This window comes from Pituophis catenifer, unplaced genomic scaffold (genome assembly GCF_029215685.1).
Source record: "Pituophis catenifer annectens isolate HBS135680 unplaced genomic scaffold, rPitCat1.0.hap2 SCAF_2, whole genome shotgun sequence".
Taxonomy (NCBI): Eukaryota; Metazoa; Chordata; class Lepidosauria; order Squamata; family Colubridae; genus Pituophis; species Pituophis catenifer.
The window spans coordinates 227,143,078-227,161,001 of NW_027256882.1; the positions used below are offsets into that span (position 1 = coordinate 227,143,078).

General features: G+C 36.0%; 1 protein-coding gene across 1 annotated transcript in view; it reads left to right on the forward strand.

The window, feature by feature from the left end:
• The window catches only part of MAMDC2 (MAM domain containing 2), a 60,714-nt gene extending 42,943 nt beyond the window's left edge, over nt 1-17,771 (forward strand). Inside the window, exons 7-14 of the mRNA XM_070935598.1 lie at nt 4,738-4,831; nt 6,679-6,825; nt 8,686-8,951; nt 12,071-12,164; nt 13,897-14,049; nt 14,556-14,815; nt 16,528-16,612; nt 17,707-17,771. Coding sequence (XP_070791699.1) covers nt 4,738-4,831; nt 6,679-6,825; nt 8,686-8,951; nt 12,071-12,164; nt 13,897-14,049; nt 14,556-14,815; nt 16,528-16,612; nt 17,707-17,771 — 1,164 coding nt within the window. The remainder of the gene's footprint in view (nt 1-4,737; nt 4,832-6,678; nt 6,826-8,685; nt 8,952-12,070; nt 12,165-13,896; nt 14,050-14,555; nt 14,816-16,527; nt 16,613-17,706) is intronic.
• Nucleotides 17,772-17,924: the final 153 nt, after the last annotated feature.

The following is a 17,924-nucleotide window of genomic DNA, read 5'->3' on the forward strand; positions in this document are numbered from 1 at the left end:
CTTATCTAGTTGGTATCCATCCCACACATTTTAACTGTAATATAATTATCTGTTTTATATCATTTTTCCATCCTGCTCTTTCAATTTAAATCTCAGTATATTTCATAATAGTCATCATTTCCAACTTGTATTACCTTAATTCAAGACTAATCACTAACATCTGTGTATTTTGTATTTTGTTCAATCAATCCTTATTCATCAGTTTAACATTTGTTTGCAAATTAAAATTAAAACGTATTACATCAAACAGTACATTTTCTTAAAATTTTCCTGCCTCAAAATATATTCTTCTTTATTATTTTTATCCCCTTGATATCATCCACTATTTTAATAGCCACCTCTTATTTTCTATTTTTATTATTTTACAACCTTCCTGTTTTTATCCAAAAATCATATATACCTAGGCTTTTAAACTTTATCATATATACATAGGCTTTTAAACTTTACATTTCAGTTAGTCACATTTAAATTTATCCACTTTAGTTCTTCCTTTTCTTCCTTTTCTTTTCTGTCCAAAGTGCTCTATTTCAAGGTTCATCAGTTCAAAGTAAAGAATTTCTGTATGTCCCTTTAAAACTTTTAAAATGTCTGATCCAAGCGTAGTGCATCAGCTTCCTGTCTTTGTTAACTACGCCACACTTAGTTTTGTCAGTCTCCATTGTTAAAATCCAAAATGTTCTTTCTTTCTTCTTTCTTAAAATCATCTGGGACAGAGTAGGAATCTCCAAAATCCTTATATCCAATATTAATTTCAAGTAATCCAAGGTAAAAAGCCAATTAACATGTTTCTTTTCCACCCAGAATGGGAAATTTCTTTAATCCACTTCTCTGTTTAATCACTGCAGACTCCATGGCTATTTTGTAGCTATCCATCTCTATCTTCATTAGCTTCATTTTCTTTTAGAGGCATTAATTCTCAGGAATATCCATTTCTCCTCCCCACTCCAGTTAAAGGCACAGTCAAATTTCAGAAATTTATTAATACCAAATCATCCAGTTTAAGTTTACTGCAACAAAATTCAATTTGGGTCTTTTACCCATTTTTTTTTCCTTTTCAATCTTTAAGCCCCGCAGTCCAACAGCCGCTTTTAATTTTGGGGTCTTATTTTCCAATAATTCCAAATAGGTACGTTTGCCTGGGTTGGTGTCACTCACCCGGCTTCTTGATTTTTGCTCTTTCTTCATCTTCTTCCTCCAGCACAATCCTTGTTCCCGGCTGCCACAGTTTCAGGGCAGCCAGCATGGCTACCGTTCCGCTGCCGCCAGCGTGAAGGAGAAGCCTCCAGCCCCGAGGAACCCGCCCGTTCCTCTCGGCCGCCCAAGGCGTTCCTTCTTGTCCCCCTGTCCCTACAAGACAGGGGAGGTCTGCAGACCTATCGGCGGCATCTTAACAGAGGGGATTTGGCAGGGCTCAGCGGAGCTCGCCATTTCCCCGTCTGTGTCCCTGCGGCGCCAACCGGAAGTCCCGCAATGCACATTTCTTTAACAAATACAGATACGTGTTGCCAATCACTGCTTCTTATTTATAGATAGTGGAAAATAGATAGATCTATGGTTCTTTTGGAACTCAGATCTAGTCTGGCCAGCTAGACTTTGAGTTTGGCATGTAAACATGAATGTATGTATTGTTCAGCAAATAAAAAATAAGGGTTGTAAATTTGAATTTATTTCTGCACATCCCAAGTTTTTGAGACAAGGACAAGTAACAGTGGAGATATTATAAAGCTTCCTCCTTATGATATGATATTAAAGTTACAATCATGTGCTCCTAGGTAAGTGAGCACGTGATTGTAACTTTAATCACATATACATATAGTGGGATGAAATGCACAAATGGAACATACAGCTAGAGGGATTTAAATTATTTAAAAGAAAAAGACCAAATAAAAGAAGAGGTGGAGTTGCACTATATATAAGAAATAACTACATCTCTACAGAAATAGAGCAGAACAATGACGAAAATGCAACTTGAAAATGCGTCAATATTAAAGGGGGGAAAATCACATTGCCATAGATGTATACTATAGGCCACCCAACTAAACAGAGGAAATAGATGAACTTTTTGCTAGTCAGCTAACTAAGGTATGTAGGAAGCACATCACAATAGTAATGTGTTATTGTGGGGGATTTTAACTACCCTGACATCAACTGGGAGACAAACTCTGCCCCAAGTTGATCCAACAAGTTCCTAACAAACCTAGCAGGCAACTTTGTTTCCCAAAAAGTAGAGAAGGGAACAAGGGGATCAGTCATATTGGACTTAATTCTCACTAACAGAGATGAAATGATAGAAGATGTTGAAGCTGCAGGAACTTTGGGGGCGAGTGATCATGCAATATTGGAAGTCAACATTATGCAAGCACAAGCAATAGAATAAAGTCAAACTAGAGTCTTGGACTTTAAGAGAGCTAATTTCAATAAACTTAGAGAGAGCTTGGGAAGGATTCCATGGATGAGAATCTTCAAGGGGAAAACAACTCAAGCTTGGGAAATTTTGAAAAGTGAGATTATAAAAGCCCAGTCAAGCACAATACGAATGAAGAAGAAAAATAATACCTCTCAAAAGAAACCAGCATGGCTGCATAAAGTACTCTCTGACAATTGAAAGACAAAAACTATAAAAAGTGGAAAGAGGGGCACATAACTAAGGCAGAATATCAGCAAATAGCCCAAGCCTGCAAAGATGAAGTGAGGAAAGCTAAGGCTCACAATGAACAAAGGCTTGCGACAAAAGTAAAAAAATAATTAAAAAAAGTTTCTTCCAACACGTTAAAAACAAGAAAAAAGTCAAGGAAACAATTGGTCCATTGCTGGGAGAAAGTGGCAAGGTGACAAACAACAGGGAGAAAGCAGAACTTTTTTTGCATCTGTCTTTACACAAAGGGAAAAAAACAGTCCAACCTATCAAAAACAGCACCATAAAAAAACAGATTAGGAACACAAATTAAAATAGGGAAGGAAGTGGTAAATGAGCACCTGTCTACCCTAGATGAGTTCAAATCACCAGGACCAGATGGATTACACCCCAAGGTTCTGAAGGAACTGGCAACGAGATCTTAGAACCACTGAATTATATCTTTCAAAGATCCTGGAGCACCGGGGAACTGCCAGAGGACTGGAAAAGAGCTAATGTAATTCCCATCTTCAAAAAAGGAAAAAAAAATAGATCCAGGAAACTACAGACCTATCAGGCTGGCCTCAATACCAGCGAAGATTCTGGAAAAGATAAGCAACGAATCAGAGAACACTTAGAAGCAAACAAAGTAATAACCAAAAGCCAACATGGGTTTGTCAAAAACAGATCATGCCAGACTAACCTTATTGCATTCTTTGACAAAGTGACAAAATTAGTAGACCAGAGGAATGCTGTTGGTGTAATATACTTGGACTTCAGTAAGGCATTTGATAAAGTAGACCATACCTACTACTTGATAAAATAGAAAAGTGTGGGTTAGATAGCATCACCACCAGATGGATTTGTAACTAGCTGACCAACTGCACTCAATGTGTAGTCCTCAGTGGAACTGCTTCTACATGGAGGGAATTATGCAGCGGGGTACAGTACCAAGGCTCTGTTTTAGGCCCAGTACTCTTCAACATCTTCATCAATGATTTGGACAAGGGGATAGATTGGGAACTCATCAAATTTGCAAATGATACCAAACTAGCAGGAATAGCTAACACTCCAGAAAATAGGCTTAAGATACAGAAGGATCTTGACAGACTTGAACACTGGGCGCTATCTAACAAATTGAAATTCAATGGTGAAAAAAGTAAGGTTCTACATTTAGGCAAGAAAAACAAAATGCACAGATACAGTAAATGTGGTACCTTGCTCAATAGTAGTGAGAGGGATCTTGGAGTCCTAGTGGACAATCATTTAAATATGAGCCAGCAGTGTGCTGCAGCTGTCAAAAAAGCCAACATAGTTCTAGGCTGTATAAACAGAGGGATAGAATCAAGATCACGTGAAGTGTTAATACCACTTTATGCCTTGGTAAGGCCACACTTGAAATACTGCATCCAGTTTTGGTCACCACGATGTAAAAAAGATGTTGAGACTGTAGAAAGAGTGCAGAGAAGAGCAACAAAGATGATTAGGGGATTGGAGGCTAAAACATATAAAGAACGGTTACTGGAACGGTTTGTCTAGTTTAATGAAAAGAAGGACTAGGGGTGACATGATAGCAGTGTTCCAATATTTCAGGGTCTGTCACAAAGAAGAGGGGGTCAAGCTATTCTCCATAGCACCTGAGGGTTGGACAAGAAGCAATGGGTGGAAACTAATCAAGGTGAGAAGCAACTTAGAACTAAGGAGAAATTTCCTGACAGAACAATTAATCAGTGGAACAAATTGCCTCCAGAAGTTGTGAATGCGCCAACATTGGAAGTTTTTAAGAAGAGATTGGATAACCATTTGTCTGAAGTGGTGTAGGGTTTCCTGCCTAAGCAGGGGGTTGGACTAGAAGACCTCTAAGGTCTCTCCCAACTCTGTTATTCTGTTAAACATAAACATGTTTTTTATTCTTTTTTCTCCCCTTGATCATATTTTAAATTAACCAAATTATTTGAGTCATAAGCAGTAAATGATTTGAGAAAACTACGGCTTCAAGCTTTTTCCTTTGTATATAAATAAGGGTTAGCTGGGAATGATTGGATTTGCTTCTTCAAGGCATCTGATCACCAAAATAACATTTTGTATAATTATAATCTAACCATGCTTGGATATTTTTGCAGGTTATTTTTGAAGTTGCTTTCAGCAGTGCCAAAGGAGGATATTTGGCTCTTGATGACATTTCTTTCTCCCCAGTTTTCTGTAGCAATCAAACAGGTACAAGTTTCCCAATGTTCTATAATACACATTTTTCTTTGTCAAATCTTAATTTAATTGCTATTACACATTAAGACAACCCAACATACCTTCACCATCAACAAACATTGGTAATCTCCCTCATATGATATAGTCGATTTAACATGAGATGGGTAGTATACAAGATAGACCAGGGGTATCAAACTCAAAGCCCAGGGGCTGGATTTGGCTTGCAGGGTGCTTAGATCTGGCCCACAGGGCTGCCCTGGAAACAGTGAAAGATTGGCCTGTGGTACCTCTGCCAATGAAAATGGAGCTAGGTAGGGTTGCGTGTGCCCTTCCTGAGTTCCGTTTTCTCTGGCAAAGGGTTGCAGGAGGCCATCGCAGCTGAAAATGGAGCTTGGGAGCCCATTTTCACTGGCTAAGTGCTCAGGCCACCACCTGTGCCCAGGACATGAGTGACATCGAGCTGGCCGTGCCCACCCTGGCCCCCCAAGGTCAAACAAGCCTGATGTGGCCACCCATGAAATAAAGTTTGACTCTCCTGAGATAGATAGATAGACAAAAGACAGATAGATACTAGGACATCAATTGTTATTGAGTAAAAATTAATAAAAAGGTGCTCTGCACATATTTTTCCCATTACTGGTGAAAAACATAGGAAAGATCCATAAGAAAAAAACATCCTATAAATAATGAGGGACAATCATGTCAGGGTTCCAACCAATGCCCTAATAAAATCAGGAGCCTCAAGCTGTTTTGCAAGAAAAATCCAGTTGTTTATTAGGAGCGCCATGTTGGCACGCCTAAATGAAGCCAACTCTGACTTCACCTAGTTCGCACCTTGCCTCTGACTCTGTTGCCCCCTCCCCCCAGGGTGTGTCACCAGTCACATTCCCCAACGAAGCAATTTCGCGGGTCTTAGAAGTCACTTTCTGGCTGTTGCAGGTCTCCATGGAGATGGCCTTGACTTGGGCCGGCTAGGATGTTTTTTGTTTTGACTGAGGTGTGAATTCCCATCCCCTTGCCTATGGCAACTCGGGAGGTCAGGAAAGCTTCGCAAGTTGACACACATAACACAAGCTTTATCTGAACAAATTATTGATGAACTTTTTTGAATGGATATAGCCAGTCATAAACTGTATCTCTAGTCATCTGTATGTTGTAGTCTTGTCTGCAGTCCACATTCCTCATCTTCTTACTGGAATTGAGTTAGGATATTAAAGAGATACCTTTTAAAGCAAAATGATGCAATTCACAAAATGGAGCTCATTACAGTATAAATAGATGTATAATTCATAGTGTTTTCATCTCAAAAATTATGATTAAAATGCTTTGCATCTCCCACATGATGAATAAAGATGTCTGTATTTGGGTAATGTTGAGTATATAAAAAATGAACAAGCTGTGCAGCTTGTGCAATGTTAAGGAAAGCAGTATTTTTAAAAATTGCTTTTTTAAAACAATTGAACATTACTGGTGGAAATATTATTACTGAGGTAATACCAGATACTGAATATAGACTCATTGTACATCTTCCATGGTTGTATTATCCACTTTTCTTTTTTATTTGATATAAATTATTTCCACTGGACAATGCAAGTTACTTTCACTGAAAATAAGATTATCAGAGACATTTCCTTTTCTGGCCTTGTATTTATGTGTGAATATGTGGGTAGAGGAAATCTTTTGGTTCTATGGGAATCTTTAATTCTCTTTTGGATATGTTTTATTCAAGGTTTCGATCCATAACTGCTATTAACGGACAAACAGCTTGATTCCTTCTTACTGATTTTACTAGTATTTATCAACTTACTCTTTCAAGTATGCAGTTTCAATTATCTTCCATTTGATCTGTTATCCCTTAGGCACGTCCTTCATTCCCTTACAGGCAAGTTGCACTTTTGAGGATAATTTTTGCCATTTTTATCAAGATTACAAGGATGGTCCTGGTTGGAGCAGGATAAAAGTGAAGCCTAATGCATATAGACCAGGTGACCACACTACTGGCACGGGTAAGTAAACATTCTTTATTGGAAGATATATAGGGTGGGTAAGTTAACTTCTTTAACATGCTGAATTCAACCCGAATCTCCTGAAGCTTTGAGGGAAATCTGGACATTTCAGCAATTTCTTGACAGGCTTGAGCCACTACAGGATGTAGAAAAAAAAATCTTATGAGTGTCTTAAAGAAAGAGCCTTAAACAAAATACTTGAAGTAAGAATCCTGGGATTTATTCAGTTGTTCTGCTTTGGTATAAGACTATGTATGTGACTTCAGATCATACGAAGAGATGCAGTAATAAATGTAACTGTGCAAACATTATGAAACTTGGATCACCTAGTGCCAGCTTCACATAAATTTAGATGAAGTATTTTTTCAGAAATCTCAAAAGCAAGATCTCAGTTTAAAGAGTTTTCACACATGGGGCTCCCCCCTCCTACTAGAAGTGATTACATGCTGACAAATAGAAAAGGAGTGGCAGAGATGATATAAGCCTGCTGTATAAATTCACTGAGAAAAGAGCTACTGGCCAAACTTCAAAGTCTGATGTTCCAGTTCACCTCCAAAATAACTTTTCTATTAAAAGAATAATTGTGGTGAATTGCTTCATTTCGAATCAAGGCATTAATCATTAATATGATAAATGACATAGCAGTATATACGAAACAGTTTCAGGTTTCAGTTTCAGACCCATATACATATATTGATGTCTAGTTTTGTGCAAAAGTGCTGTTTATGTCTGAAGATCTAACAATGAGTTTCAGAAAAAGAGGGGGGATGTTGTTTGTTTTTTAATGGTCTGCTCATTGAAAAATTCAGAGAGGAAAATTAAATTGCAGGCAGTCTTTGACTAACAGTCATTCATTTAGTGACTGTTTGAAGTTACAACCCCACTGGAAAAAGTGATTTATGATAGTTTTCACACTCATGACTATTACGCATCCCCCTGGTGAAAAGGTAAAGGTTTCCCTCTCAGTCTGATTCTGGGGCACGGTGCTCATCTCCGTTTCTTGGCTGAGGGAGCCAGTGTTGTCAGAAGACAATTTCCATAGTCATGTGGTCAGCATGGTTATAGCCAAAGGCGCACATAACATTGTTACCTTACCATCGTAGCGGTACCTATTAATCTACTTGCATTTGAATGCTTTTGAACTGGGGCAAGTAATGAGGAGCTCACCCCATTGTGCAGAGTTTGAGTCTTGAATCTGGGCTGTTAGCTCTCCAGTTGACAAGCTCAGTATCTTTAACCACTGAACCATCATTCCATGGTCACATGATCAAAATGTAGGCGCTTGGCAATTATCATGTACTTATGAAAGCTGCACTGTCCCCAGACATGTGATCACCGTTTGTAACCTTTTCAGCCAGCTTCTGAAAAGCAAAGTCAATGGGGGAAACCAGATTTGCTTAATGACTGCATAATAACTGTAGTGATTCGTTTAACTGTGGCAAAAGGTCATGGAATGGGACAAAAATCACTTAATTGCTTTGCTTAGCAACAAAAATGTTGGGCTCAATTGTGGTCATAAACTGAGGATTACCTGTATATGTAACCTAATTACCTAATTATCATTCCTATAATTATGACAATATTGAAACAATATTAGTCTTAAAAGGTAGGTAAACTTTAACTATAAAAATAACATGTATTTAATCTCTGTAACACCTGGAAAATAGCAACTAAAAATACCCAAGCCTGGAAAGATTATTTAAGGTATTTTTGCACAAAATAGCTCTTTAGAGACATGGTCTTACTGTATATAGCAGCCCTAGCTTGCAGACATGCCAGTGGAAGTCCAATATAATACCTAGAAATATCCCAGAAGGAGTAAATTGCTTGAAATGATTTAAACATTGCATTGCATTTCAGGTTTCTATTTGCTGGCAAATACAAAGTTTACATCGCAACCTGGATATATTGGCCGCTTATATAGTCCAACACTGCCAGAAAACTTACAATATTGTCTGAGATTTTATTATGCTTTGTTTGGCTTTTTCAAAATGAGAGATTCTCTGGCTGTTTATATCTTTGAAGAAAACCATATTGTTCAAGAAAAAATCTGGTCTGTCTCAGAAACTCCCCAAAGAGTCTGGACTCAAGCTGAAATCACCTTCAGAAAGCCCATGCCTTGCAAGGTAACAACCAATGTTTTCCGTCTCAGATACTGTTATTTTCAGTTTCTCCTAAATGAGTCATAACGACTCTGTGAAAAAAGGGCAAAAGGATTTGTTCATCTTCTGTCTTTTCTAGTAAAAGTCAGTACAATTATCCTGACAGATGGGAATGTGACCACAGATAGAAGGGCAGTCACTATATGGTTTGTGTGGCAGGAGGTTGTATAGGGGAAAAAAATCAATTAAATAAAAATGCAAGTTTTAATTTTTATGGTGTTATCCGCTTCTGGAAAGAAGAGTTCTGGCATTGTTTGTTTAGATTTATTTAGTTAAATTGGAACTTGAAATCCTACTAACAGTTTGCATGACAAAAATATCAGTGGAAATGCTGCACCCAGACACTGAATAGTATACAATACTAAAATCACATTATGATCATTTTTTGTGACATACGTTGTCTACCTATTCACACTAGGCGTATTTGAAACTTTTGTCGACTAACAAGACTATGTAATTTGGGACCATGTTATTATAAATGAAAAATTTGAAAGTAACCTCATGTAGCCACATATTACACTTACTTCATCTGAAGATCAGTTCATATGCAAATATGTCATTCATACTGAAGACATTAGTAGGTTTATGACATTTTTAAACTGTACCAGAGAGAAGTGCATACATCTTGTTTTAATAATTTTGACCCAAATGGAAAGCAAATTTAAAATATTAATGCCAATTGTGACAAATGTATTAATAATGTGCTTTGTATGCATAGAGTAAAATGAGCTACTTCCATGGCTGCTAATGTAATGTTTGCTTATATTATCTGGGAATATATGTTGCAGATCAAAAGATTCTAAGTTTAGAATCTTTATAGCAGTCCACTATATAGCATAAATACTGGTAGATCACAACCAACATTTACTTCATCTTCCCTGCAGCTGATTTTATGCAACTTTGATTTTTCCTTTCCAAGTGTCTATAGAAATAGTAAACACCCTCAGCAGCCAAGTTGAGTCTTGGCCATCCTTGAATGTCACATAGCACAAGAGAATAAGATCTTTCCATTGCATTCTTCTACAGCTTCTCCAATTTAAAAATTGCAGCCATCAGAAACTCTTTGATAATGTATTTTATTCTTCATTTTTCCTCAAATAAGAAATAGTGAATATTTAATATTCAGTCTTTGTCATTTCAGCTGGAAAAGCTGTAAAGCATGGTTTCCAGGGATGAGTTCATTTTGGAGTATCTATTTGAAATTAGCTCTCTAAACCAATTACTGGCACTACAATATTTAATATAGAAGAAACTGGCCACTAACATTAATGAGCTACTTGAAAAACACCATTTTAGAACATTTGTGTAATTGCTTTGTGTAATTAAATCAAATGCAATAAACGTAAAACAAAAAATAGATAATTTATATTATTTATATTCATTTTTATTATACCTCAGGTTGTCTGTAACAAGATCTTAATTCTTAGTATAAAAGAACACACTCCTTGCTATTATGTGCTTTTTCTAGAATTCAGGGAATTTTTTTTCTAGAAAGCAAGTATAAAAAGGACATTAATTCATTGAAATACTGAGTTGCTTATGAAATTTCAGCCATTGATAGAAGAGAATATTTGTATCTTGGGATTGAACTTTAAGTCCTTGGTACTCTATGTGCTTGGTGGTTTTCTTGCAGGCATTTCGTTACCAAACTAGGTTATCTAGTTTAGTAATGAAATGTCTGCAAGAAAACCAAGTTCAGAGAGCGCCAAGGACCATAATTTCAGCCATGTTTGAACAATGTTGCTTTCTGCAGAAACAATAATATAATCAAAATAAAATTGTAAAACAATTTTACAAACTTTTGTAAAAGAACTTCAATATCATTTCTATATACAGTTCTGGCTGGAAACCAATTTGTTTCCATAATGCTTTTAACCAGATAAATTTGCTATTGTAATTGCTTTTAGTTGTGTTTTTAGACATTTCTTTGTAAGTTTAAGTTAGAGGAAGGGAGGGAGGGAGGGAGGGAGGGAGGTAGGGAGGGAGGGAGGGAGGGAGGAGAGAGAGAGAGAGAGAGAGAGAGAGAGAGAGAGAGAGAGAGAGAGAGAGAGAGAGAGAGGTGTAAATCTAAGTGTCATCTGCTATGGGGGATGTTATGAGTGCAACTCTTTCCTGAAGAAGCCCCTTCCTTATAGGAAGCAGATTATCTAGATCTCTACCAGTAAGGATTCTGATCTGGTCATGGAATGGAAATGGTATTGGTTACTCTGATTGAAAGTTATTTTTGGACCTAGATGGTAGGGAATTGAAAGATCCTTCTGGCAATACCCAAAAAACTGCCTACATACAATTCCAATAGCTGCCATTTGAAAAGAAAAATAAAACAAAATTACCTACCGTAGTCAGGTAATGAAACATCTGCAAGCAAACTATCAAGCCAGAGAGTATCAAGGACTCCACAGATCATTATTGTGTTCTTTTGAGGAAAGTCTCAAATGCCTGAATAATATTTCTACTTCAATTGTTTGTATACTTATTTCACCTACAGAACAAATATAATTTGAAACAATAACCTCAAATATAAATATTCTATACATGTTTCAAGTTCTAGTAATACCATAGAATTAGCTAGGAATTTCTTAGCTGTTTCATTAATGAAAAATCTGGATAAGCCAAATTGCTGTTTAATTCAGATTTGTGCTAAAATGGAAATGAAATGAAAATGAATATTTTCTTTACATATAACTGACAAAATAATGCAAGAAATACAAATTGATTGCTTCATGTATTCAGAGCATTTGAGATTGCAAATTAGTTGTAGTAAGCAATACATTTTTCCCACAAATATTGGGAAAATGTTAGCTTCAAGATTTGTCCCTTACTGTCTGTGATATGTACATAGATTGAGAACATTTTGTTTAAGATCATGAGTAGAGTGAATGCATGCCCATATGTACTGACATCCTTTGAAGCAAATTTCAAAGGATGTTGAAGCAGTTCAAGGAATGTGTGTTCAAATATTTAATATGCTTTATAAAGCATCTCTTTCAAATGCTTTATAGAAGTCAACTGATTAAAAGAGCATTTTGGGGGAAATGGGCTTGGAAAAATTAAGATTGACTGTATTTTTGTGCACATTTCAGGTGGTGTTTCTGAGCTGGTGTAGAAACTTTTGGGATTGTGGAATAGTGGCACTAGATGATATATCAGTGAATTTGGGAAGCTGTCATAGTGCTGGTAAAATTAATTACATTTCAAATCTGTAGTATGTATATTTATTACCATTGATGTAAACTTTCTGATATTAGTGATCTGTTTGGTATAACTTTCCCCTAATATATATATTTGTTTCAGGTTATCATACGCTATTCCATATAGATTTAAGTTTAAAAACTATGCTTTTCTCCATTTTAATGGTGTGGATGCAAATTCACAGTTTATTCATGTTTTAGTACTTGAGTAGAGACACATGCATTGGAACTAATAAGAGTACAAAGAGTGTTCAGTATGCCCAAGAAATTCCTATAAAGAAACAGAATTTCTTCTATCAAATTCCAAAACACTCCTATACTTGCTCTTAAAAAAAAATTGGGTAGATCTGCATTTAAATTGGGATTTAGATACAGGGGAAATGGGTACCTTTCATTAGCATAAATGTCCATTATGTCTATGTCTGTCTGTCTCCATATATACAAAATAAGAATCCAACCTACTGTAAGAATTGTCCTGAACGATTGACAGTTACAGGGGCTCCAGAAAGATGCTCCTCATAGTAGTGGTAGTCCCCCAAAATCAGACTAGCGCTATCTCTGATTAGCTTTAGCAAAATACCAAAAAATTAGTTGTATATTGTAGAATTAGCTGTTAATGCCTATATTGATTCAATATGATAGTCCATGTTTTTGTTCCATTATCATGTGATTTGATTGATTTAAGCCATTTTAAATTAGAGTTTTCATGAATGCTTTAGTTATTTTCTATATGCCATGTTTTCCCGAAAATACGACCTACTCGGAAAGTAAGTCGTAGCTTGATTTTTACATGTGTGCCCAATATAAGCCCTACCCCTAAAATAAGCTCTAATTAAGACAACACCCACTCCAGGGTGCACGTGTAAAAATTAAGCTATGGTAGGGATGGGGGGGGGTGGACTACTACTTACCTTCAGACAGTTGCAGCCAGGCCTCACACATCTCTGCCCATTTCTTCTGCAGCCGGCAAGTCTTTCCTAAAAGCCTTTCCTGAAGGCCTCTGTAGCCAGTAACAGAGCTCCGGATTGATCTGGAGCTCTGTCATCGGCTGCAGAGGCCTTCAGGAAAGCCTTGCTGGCTGAAGTTCCTGAAGGCCTCTGACAGTGAAAAGGAGGCCAGGGGTGACACACACAAGTGAGATGAGTCAGTGGACAAATCCCCCCCAAAAATAAGGTCTAGTGCCTTTTTTTTTTTTTTGGGTGGCAAAAAAATATAAGGCAGGGTCTTATTTTCGGGGAAACACGGTACTTTGTAAATTGCTATGGTCACATTTGGCTGTGACAAGATAAATTAATAAATCATGAGTAAACTCAAGGTATTACAGTGAAATTTGAATTAACTAAACCATGAATAGTTACATGGTTTTTCTATTAGTAATTACCTCTTATCTTAGCAATATCCAGCCAAATTATAAAACATGCGACTAAGTAAATGTTATTACTTATAAAGTCTATTTTAAATGAAAAATCATATTTACTTAGAAAAGTAATATCTGGAATTTTTAGAAAGCAGAAAATATAATGTGGTATTGGTTTTTTAAAAAAAATAATGAGTAAAGGAACATTAAATTAATAAATTCAGATAGAAAAGCAGTTTCTATACCAAGTCCAGTTGAATAAAATGGATAGCCTTATCAATACCAGGAGTTTTACATAGGTCAATTAGGTATATTTAAATATACTTAAACATAACAACATTTTACTGTATGTATTTGGTAGATATACCACCTGTTTTTCCTGGAGAATGTACCTTTGAAAAAAACGAGTGTGCATTTACTCTGCAACCAAGAAATCGGCATGGTTGGCATAGGAGGAGAAGTCCAACTCCTACATCTTATACTGGTCCAACAGGAGACCACACTACTGGGGTAGGTAAGTTATAGTTTAAATGATGATAAGACCTAAACAATATAATGAAATATCAAATAAGAACAGTTTTTATTCCAAGATAGATTTGTAATCTAAATGAGAACACTTGATACTTATTTTTTTCTATTAAACATTCAGATCAGGATTTCCATGCTTAAAAATAGAGAAAACTATTCCTTCATTTTTTAATTTTTATGCTAATAAAATCTTATCCTGAACATTCTTCAATAAATAAGATAATTGTTATGGTACTTTTTCCAGACTTCTCCGATAATTTTGGGTAAGATTTGAGAGAAGTTAATTCATATTGGAAAAGATCAATAACTGTCAAGATAGATAAACCATAGAATAATAAATGTTGGAAATACGTGTACTTTTGAGGTGTAAAAAAACCTCTCAAAAGTGATGGAAAGGAGACTGTTGTTTCTAGTAAAATTCAGACATCTAAATCACTCTATATGAATGATAAAATATCTTAAAATATACTTTCATATATTTTCTTTTTGAAGGACATTACATGTATATAGAAGCTTCTAATATGATCTATGGACAGAAGGCACAACTTATTTCAACGTTATTACGAAAGACATTTGGTCATCAGTGCCTTACATTTTTTTATCATATGTATGGACGTGGGACCGGACTGTTAAATGTTTATTTGAAAATGCATGGTTCTAAAAAGGAGATCCTCATCTGGAGAAGACGTGGTGAACAAAGCATCTCATGGTTAAGGGGCCTAATAGAATATACATGTGATAAATCTCATCAGGTAAGTTAACAAGACCTTTATAGGAATCTGTATTTGTTTAACTTATAGCCCAGAAAATTTGGGGAGATAATTTTCCAGTTGACAAGTTTGTTAAATGCTAGTAACAGTCGTAAATTACTCAAGACTTGTAAGGAAAAAATGAGACTGAAGCATGACAATTTAAAATAGCACTGGATAGTCTTCAATTAATTGAGTCTAAACTGATTGTATAAGCAACTAAAATAAGCCTGTCTGTCATTAAAAATCATAGCTGTATCAGATGTGATGCACAGAAATTCTCACGTATTTTTTCCTAAGGTTCTTATTTAATTTGATGGAGAGTTTGTTTTCAAAATTATATTTAGGAGAATTTTTTGTAGCTATTTTCATAGATGCTATGCAATGTTTTTGTCCTTACTTGGGAAGGCGATACTGAAGGAGAGGTTTGTAAAATGCTCCACTCTTCACTGTATAACCGTTTTTCAAGTAGTCTAAAAACTATACACAAAAAAGGAGAAATTCGATAAAACATTTATCCCTTACACTTCACAAATCTAACAAACAATTTCAATCAGCTATTTGCTCATAGTACTAACTATATATATCTCTATCCAGTTTTAGATAATTTAAATGTGTAGATCTAATGTTGTAGAGTTTGGATTTCAGTTACATATAATAGTCTGAAGGAAGAGATGCAGGAATGTAAATGTCAAAGCAACAGTTATATATTTCTTTGAGAAAACAGCCAATGTGGTTCAGTCCAAGTGTGTACAGATCTGTGCTCATGAACCGTCTTTCAATTCCCCAGATTAGAGGGAATCTCCCCAGATTAGAGGGAAAGGAAAGTTATTCTGTTGGGGGAAGAATACATTTTGATGCAACCAAAATTCTTGCTTCTAAAAGTAAATTCTTCTAAAAAATATATGTACAGGTTTGCTCTGAATCTGGAGTAGTGGCCTTCAGGCCTCTAAGTAAATGTAAGGCTGGTGGAGCCTTTACATCCAGCTAATGAAGGCACAGATAGAGGCTCTTCCAGTGAAGTTATTTCTTGTTGAACAAGGCAGAGTACAGAGAATGTGGAAGATCATTGCTTTGGTGTGTAAGATGGTACTTCTACCCTGAAACCCTTGTCTCTGCTATCAAGTGTCTTATGCGGAGGATAAATAACAACTTTCCTTTTCTCTTCTAATTAAAAAAAAATGAAAATATATGAGAAGAAACATTACATTTTTTTTTTAAAAAAAAGGTTCACTCATTGAGAGGAAAGATATTAAATAATTCCTGGGAAGGGACAACAGAATATATCTCGAAGAAAACTTATGTGGTAGGATTTTCTTGGCCTCAGTTTGTCTGAAAGATTGGTCAATCTTTATGAAAAGTAAGATTCTCAGGAGAATCTGAGAGAGGAGGAAAGAGGCCCAAATAACACAAAGGTATTAATGGAGCAAATGTAATATTTTAACAGTAAATTTTGAACAGCTGCACATTTTTATTTAATAGGATGATCCTATTCCTAAGGATCGTCAAACTTTCCAGAACATGCCTGGAGAGGGCAGGAGAGATATTCATTTAACAGCTTTCTTCTACTCCATTTAGTTATAATTTACTGTTTTTTGAGAGACAGCAAAAATGTACATACCTATATGGAAATTACTATCTTGTATGTACAGTACTTTATACATTTCTATAAAATCAAACTCTATTCATAAATTATGCTTTTTTAAAAAATGCAGATTATATTTGAAGCAATTCGTGGAATATCAATAAGAAGTGACATTGCTATAGATGACATTTCATTTCAGAGAGGACCTTGTAAAGGTAAAATTAATTTGATTGAATTTGTGGTGTGTGTGTGTGTGTGTGTGTGTGTGTGTGTGTGTGTGTGGTTTGAGGTCCTGGGGGAAAAAAAAGTGTGTGAGAGATTTATACCCTCTCTTGGGCCCCACCATGGAGCTTCCTGTTCCTGTGTAAGAAATGTATTCTGATTGGTTGTCAGACTCCCATGGGGCTATGCAGGGGTAACTTTGTAGGTTGTCTCAGGCCTGGTTGAATCTTGCTGGGTGATGATGTAATGAAGGGGCTTTGGGCAATTCCTATTATGGCTTAATGGCTTTGTCCTGGTTTTGGATCTTGAGTGAGGGCTAATCCTATCATGTGTTGTAGATAAGCTGCCCAGCCTTTGTCTTGTAGATAGGTTGGCACCAAAATATCTGCTGGTGTGGGGGCAGGGAGCTGAGACATATGTATTTCTCCTCAGCGGGTATTTTCCTACGTAAACCAAGATTTTCAAATGCAGCCATAGCTCAGTGAAATCCCATCCACTAGTTCTAGGCTTTATCAGACAGCAAGTAAGCAGTTTGCTGCCTTTTGGGAGACTAATATAGATCTATTTCGGACTAATTAGTCCTCATCAGTTAGGCACACCCTCAAGTCAAGTATCTGATAAAGCCTAGAACTAATGGATGGGATTTCACTGACCTATGGCTGCATTTTGAAAATCTTGGTTTACTTAAGAAAATACCCGGCCGAGGAGAAATACACATAAAGGGCCTACGATAAGAGAAGAAAACATATGTACTGTATGTATGTATGTATATATGTATGTATGTATGTAAATGTATATGTATATGTATACTGATATATATATATATATATCAGTATAAAATTTTAAAACAAAAGAGAAAACTGTTCAAGCAAGTGTTTCTTTATAGATTTACAAAGATGATATATTTATCAGAAGTCCACAAAACCATTCTTGAGCTAAAGCTCTTTCATTATTTCTACTTTAATATGCATGAAAGAAAGGATACCTAGGCTTTAGACTATCCTTCCCTGCATCTTAGCACAGTCAAAATGACTTTTATCTGTAAAGTAATATGCAGATTTTTCTAATATTCTTTCTGTCCTCTTAGAAATGGAAGAAACTATACTACAATCATCAGGATATTCTGCTGATTTCAATGAAATAGAGTACTGAACTGCGCAGAAGCCGATGGAATATCAGTGCCTTCTCTACATTACAAACTGCACAAACTTGTCCAAACTATCAAATTTAAAGATAACTACTGGATTATTTTGTAAAAGACACAAAGGCACAGTAATTGCTGAGGAAAGATTTAGTGCCTTGCTT